General features: G+C 42.4%; 1 protein-coding gene across 1 annotated transcript in view; it reads right to left on the bottom strand.

Annotated features, from left to right (window-relative positions):
* The window catches only part of Col4a5 (collagen type IV alpha 5 chain), a 186,436-nt gene that overhangs the window by 90,627 nt on the left and 89,751 nt on the right, over positions 1-6,058 (bottom strand). The window contains exons 12-16 of the mRNA XM_031377745.1: positions 5,974-6,015; positions 5,721-5,813; positions 5,238-5,291; positions 5,090-5,146; positions 4,582-4,626 (exon numbers count right to left, since the gene is read on the bottom strand). Of these exons, the coding sequence (XP_031233605.1) occupies positions 4,582-4,626; positions 5,090-5,146; positions 5,238-5,291; positions 5,721-5,813; positions 5,974-6,015 (291 nt within the window). The remainder of the gene's footprint in view (positions 1-4,581; positions 4,627-5,089; positions 5,147-5,237; positions 5,292-5,720; positions 5,814-5,973; positions 6,016-6,058) is intronic.

The following is a 6,058-nucleotide window of genomic DNA, read 5'->3' as shown; positions in this document are numbered from 1 at the left end:
ATTCCCATAGCACAGAAAAAAAAAAAGAAAAAAAAGACCAAGGCCTGATGTGGTAGTTTAAATGAGAATGCCCCTCCCCCACATAGGCTTTGCCATTTGAACACTTGGTGCCAGTTCCTGGTGCTGTTTGTGGGGGCCTAGGAGATGTGGCCTTGTTGGAGGAAGTATGGCACTAGAGGAAAGCTCTGAGGATTCACACCCTTGCACCCTTCCTAGGTTGTTCTCTCTGCTTCTTGGTATCTTTTCAAGAAGTGAACTTTCTGCTTGCTGTCCCAGCTGCTATACCTGCTGCTTCTCTGCCATGAAAGACCACAATCCCTCTGGAACCTTAAGTCCAAATAAGCCTTTCGTTCCTAAGGTGCCTCGGTCATGGTCTTTTGGCATAGAAATTGAAAAGTAACTAAGAAAACCACTCCATGGGATTTCATGAAATTAAAAAGCTTATGAATAGCAAAGGAAACTCATTCAACTGAAGAGGCTGCCCATAAAATGGGATGCAATCTTCGCCTGTTCTACATAATCTGACTGAGGACTGGCGTCAAGAATACACAAGAGGGGTGGGGGAGGTCGGGAGCATCTTCAAGAAGAGACTGATACCTGGGATAGGGGAGGTACCCAAGAATCAATGGGGGAATTTCTTAGCTGTGACTCACAGCACTAGGAATATGGAGCCTGGGGAGGCTGACTCCAGAGTGATAGGGACACCAACTCACCCACAAAACTTTCAACCCAAAACTTATCCTACCTACAAGAAATGCAGAGACTGGGGATGGAGCACAGACTGAGGGAACAGCCAAACAATAGCCAGCCCAAGTTGAGACCCATCCCATAGACAAGAAACAATCCCTGGCACTATCAATGAGCCTCTGTTAATGCTTGCAGAAAGGAGTCTGGCATGATAGTCCTCTGAGAGGATCCACCCAGCAGCTGACTCACACAGATGCAGACACCTACAGCCAAACAGTGGGCAGAGCTTGGGGACTCTTATGGAAGAATAGGAGGAAGGATTGTAGCTCCTAAGAGGATAGGAAATCCACAGGAAGACCAGCAGAATCAACTAACCTGGACCCTTGGGGCTCTCAGAGACTGAACCACCAACCAAAGAACATACACGGGATGGATCTAGGCCTCCCCACATATATGTAGCACATGTGCTGCTTGGTCTTCATGTGGATACCAAACAACTGGAGTGGGGGCTATCCCAAAAGCTGTTGCTTGTATGTGGGATATGTTCTTCTTGCTGGGCTGCCTTGTCTGGCCTCAGTGGGAGAGGAAATGCTTAGCTTCTCAGATACTTGGAGTGCCAAGGTTGGGGGATAACCAAGGGGACCCCACTTGCTCAGAGGAGAAGGGGAGGGGACCATGGGGGAAGGATTATGGGAGGGGTTGAACATGAGGTGTGCAGAGAATGGGATATAATGTAAATAAGTAAAAAATAAATAAGTAAATTAATTTATTAAAAAATACATAAAGAACTCAAAACACTACATACCAAGAAAACAGACAACCCAATTTGAAAATGGGCTACAGAACTAAAGAGAAAGTTCTCAAAAGGAAAAAAAACAAAACAAAAGAACAACAACAACAAAACCAAAGCTGCAGGGGCTGGAGAGGTGGCTCAGTGGTTAAGAGCACTTGGTGCTCTTGCAGAGGACCTGTGAACCCACATAACAGCAGCTCACAACCTTCTAGAACTCCTTAGTCACCACACACACACACACAAGATGCACTCTGGCAAAACATCTATACACAGCAAATAAACAAACAAACAAATGATAGATCTAAAATAAAAGAAAATAAACATGCAAATGGACAAATGGCAAGGAAACACCTTAGCCATCGGGGGGAATTCAGTTTAAAATGACTTCAGCATTCCATCTCATCCTAGTCGGTCACTGGGAATATTAGTAATAACAAATGCTAATGCAGATGTTAGAAGGAGAACTCTTCTATATTGTTGGTGGGAACGTAACTGAGTATAGCAACTTTGGAAATCAGTCTTCTTCAAACACTAAAAACTAGCATATGACTCAGCTAGATCCCTCCTAGGCATGTGAGACTTTATGTCTTACTATGCACACATATATGTTCATTGCTGTTCTACCTGGCTCCCACACTACAAATGTCCAGTGTTCTCTTCTCTCTCTCATATGAGGAGCTTACTTCCAATTCATTATAATAATGGCATATCTCATGCCATGCATACCCATGCAAAGCAGGAAACAAGGAAAGAAATGAAAGTGAGGAGAGGTTACCTTAAAGGATGAGGGGGATGATAATAGGCCATAGCTAAAAAGATGTAATGAGTAAGAAGAAGTAAAATAGTACACTATGTGTGCAAAGGTTTAGGCAGGGATGGAGAGGCAAGATTGGAGAAGTGAGGATATGGGTGGGAAAACACTTAACACAATGAGAATATAAAGAAACCACCTGGAAAGCAAGATATTTGCATTTGTGTTATAGCACCTTGGGTTATAACCAATTACCCTCTGATGTGTTTATTAAAAGATAAAGAGGTATAAGATATGTTCTATGGGGTGTGGTGAGGTGTGGGGGAAGTGGATGTCTCTGCAGGCCCATGTCAAGGCATACCTTCACCCTGAGGGACCAGCCACACAAAGGTATAGTATAGAATAGAGTTTATTCAGGGAATGGGGAAGGGAGTTAAGAGGGTAGCAGAGGCAGAGAAAGGCAGACTAGAGGGAGAGAGTAGAGAAGTAGAAGAGAACCACGACCATGTGGAGAGAGGGGGTAGGGATTGGGAAGAGAGAGGGAGCAAGAAGGAGAGGCAAGAGAACAAGGGGCAAGAAAGAGAGGCAAGAGGGAAGCAAGGGTAAGATAGAGAGGTGGGGGCAAGCAGCCCCTTTTATAGTGAGTCAGGTCTACCTGGCTGTTGCCAGGTAACTGTGGGGAGGAACATACCTGGCTGTTGCCAGGTAACTGTAGGGTGGAGTTTAGACAGAATCCTAACACCCTCAGAATGGATTCAAGACCCACTCAGCATGAGGCAGGTGGGAAGAGGGGATCACAATACCTAGTAGCATGAACCTAGCTAACAACTTAGGTCTGAACAGGAAATAGGCCCATGCAGAGAGTTTGTTCCTGATGGTTGACTAAGCAGACAAAGGAGCAAACACCTTCTATGTACCTCTTTATAACCCATAGACACAAGGATCCCCAGCCTTGTCAGACAAGGGCCTTCTAATCAGAACAGTGGTGAACATACAGATGCCCAAGATACAGACAATAAGTGATAGCTGTTGGCCCAGCTACAAATCAGTCATTTACTGAGACCACTCCCTCTAAGGCTCAAGGAATTTTATGGAACAGGGGGAAGGAAGTATGTTAAGATTTCAAGGATGGAGGAAGGAAGGGCTATTAAATTCCGTCCTCTTAATTCTACAATTGTAATTGTAGTCAAGGTTTGTATTCCTGCACAAACATCATGACAAAAAAGCAAGTTGGGGAGGAAAGGGTTTATTCAGCTTACTTCCACATTGCTGTTGATCACCAGAGGAAGTCAGGACTGGAACTCAAGCAGGTCAGGAAGCAGGAGCTGATGCAGAGGCCATGGAGAGATGTTCCTTACTGGCTTGCTTCCCCTGGCTTGCTCAGCCTGCTCTCTTACAGAACTCAAGACTTCCAGCCCAGGGATGGCACCACCCACAAAGGGGCCCTACCCCTTTGATCACTAATTGATCAAATACTCCACAGCTGGATCTCCTGGAGGCACTTCCCCAACTGCAGCTTCCTTCTCTGTGATAACTCTAACCTGTGTCAAGTTGACACACAAAACCAGCCAGCATACTAACTCTCTTCAGCTGTAGCTACCAGCACTGGGACCACACCTGACAAGCCCTATCATCAATCAATCAAGGAAGGAGGAGGACCACATGGGGCCCCATCCTGCCTCTGAACTATTGGCTTTGTATCAATTCTGCAAGAAGACTTTAGTTATGGCCTTCTTTCTTGAGCCCATTAGTCTCCAACACATAGCTCCAAACTCGGTGTTACCAATGGCTTAGATTAATCTTTCTGAGCCATAAAACTAAATGAATATACATGAACATGAGAGAGAGATTGGTCTGGAGGTAGAGAGGTAAGAGGCGAGAGTGGTCAGCATGAAAGAGGTACATATATGAAATGGTAAAGAAGAAGAAGAGGAGGAGGGCAAGGAGGAAGAGGAAGAGGAGAAATTATGATGTGACAATTGAGTGATGTTTCTTCCACCATTTTTTTCCCTACTTCATGTCTTCCCCACCATGGTGGACTGTGTCATTCTGTAGCCAAATAAACCCTTTCATGTTTAAGATGCTTTTGTCAGTGTATGTTATTACAGCAACTAGAAAATATTCTGAACAATAGTTAAAGCATGCCTAATTATATCTGCCTTAAAACTAGAGATATTCCCAATTTATATTCAGAATAGTGATGATAATTTCCATTCATCTAAAATATTTCCAAACTCCATACTGTGTGCCTTCTGCTTTTCTACTACCACCTGCTTTTTCTACTACCACCTACAAATAGTGCAAATACTACCAATGTTTTTTGTTAAAGGAAAGGACCATTGCTACTCACTGGGATTCCTGGTTGGCCAGTCTCTCCATCTTTGCCTGGTTTACCCTGTAGAATACAAAGAGATGATAGAGTGTGAACAAAATCTTGTTAGTTTGGTAATAAGAGATGAAAAACTATAGCAACCATTAGTCCTGCCTTGAACTATATAAATAGACTTTTAAAGTGCTCTTTTTAAATTAATTAATTATTTATTTATTTATTTTTTGAATTTTTTTGGCTTTTTTTGAGACAGGGTTTCTCCATGGATCCCTGGCGGTTCTGGAACTCACTCTGTAGATCAGGCCAGCCCTGAACTCATACATATTATCTTGTCTCTGTCTCCTGAGTTCTGGGATCAAAGGAGTGCATCACAACTGCTTGGCTGAAAAGACTTTTTAAATGACAGGTATTATTATAAGTTATACCTGTAGTGATATTTTCAGGCAATGACATTAGGAACTAGAAAGAAATATTACACATGATCACATTTAAGCTTTTTATAAACATCACTGATGGCCAGAACACTTACTCTTTTGCCTGGCTCTCCTGGCTCACCCTTTTCACCTTTCATACCACCAGGAGGACCCTGCACAAAAACAGTATTCACATTAGTTCATGATATTGTGTATCAATATCAGTTCACATTAAATGATGCTAAAGAGTTTTAGAATACTTACAGGAGGACCAGGTATTCCTGGAGGTCCAGGGGGCCCTCTATCACCGGGAAATCCCTATGCAGGTATGGTGAAAATGAAAGCAGATTAATACTAAAATATGCATTCTCCCTATCCTAGAGATAATCATAAACATGTTCAAAAATGTGAATTTTAAGTTCATCTGGTATCAACAGCAGAATTATCCTGACAAGCTTATTTTTAAAAAATTTAATTATCTGCAGTCCTTGTTATTGAAAGAATGCCCTCATTTAAGAGTACATGTCTACTATAGTGCCTTTTGTAAAAGCAAGGTCTTTCAGTTTTAAATTTTTCAATTTTTTAAAAAAATTTATTAAAGGAGTTAGACTTGACAAAAATGATCATATTAAGAATGCACAAGGTGATATCTCAATACACTACACATTGGGAAATGATTACTCCAACCAAGCCAGTTAACATACCCATAGCACAGTCTCTACCCAATTCCCCTCCCCGAGGGCTCACCTGATCTCCTTTCTGAAATTCTATGTCAATTGGTCTTTTCTGTTCACTGATCTGCCCAGGTGGACCAGGTGGGCCCTGAAGACCTTGTTCGCCCTATTCAACAAAGATACAGTGATATTTCATAGTCTACTGCAAGTAATAATAATATAGGTAAACTATGTCCATCAGAAGAAACAGGGGAAGGAAAAAGACAATACAGATGCATGTGAAAGGAGAGGCATGAAGACTGGATGACCAACTTTTGATTACTCACTTTTTCACCTTTGGGTCCCTGGAAATTTAAGCCCATATTTCCCTGTGGAAAGAAGTTTCAGTTTAAAGTCTCATTACCAATCAGA

The sequence above is a fragment of the Mastomys coucha genome, chromosome X, assembly GCF_008632895.1.
Source record: "Mastomys coucha isolate ucsf_1 chromosome X, UCSF_Mcou_1, whole genome shotgun sequence".
NCBI lineage: Eukaryota > Metazoa > Chordata > Mammalia > Rodentia > Muridae > Mastomys > Mastomys coucha.
Note: the sequence above shows the minus strand (reverse complement) of the source record. Positions and strands in the feature narration are given on the sequence as shown.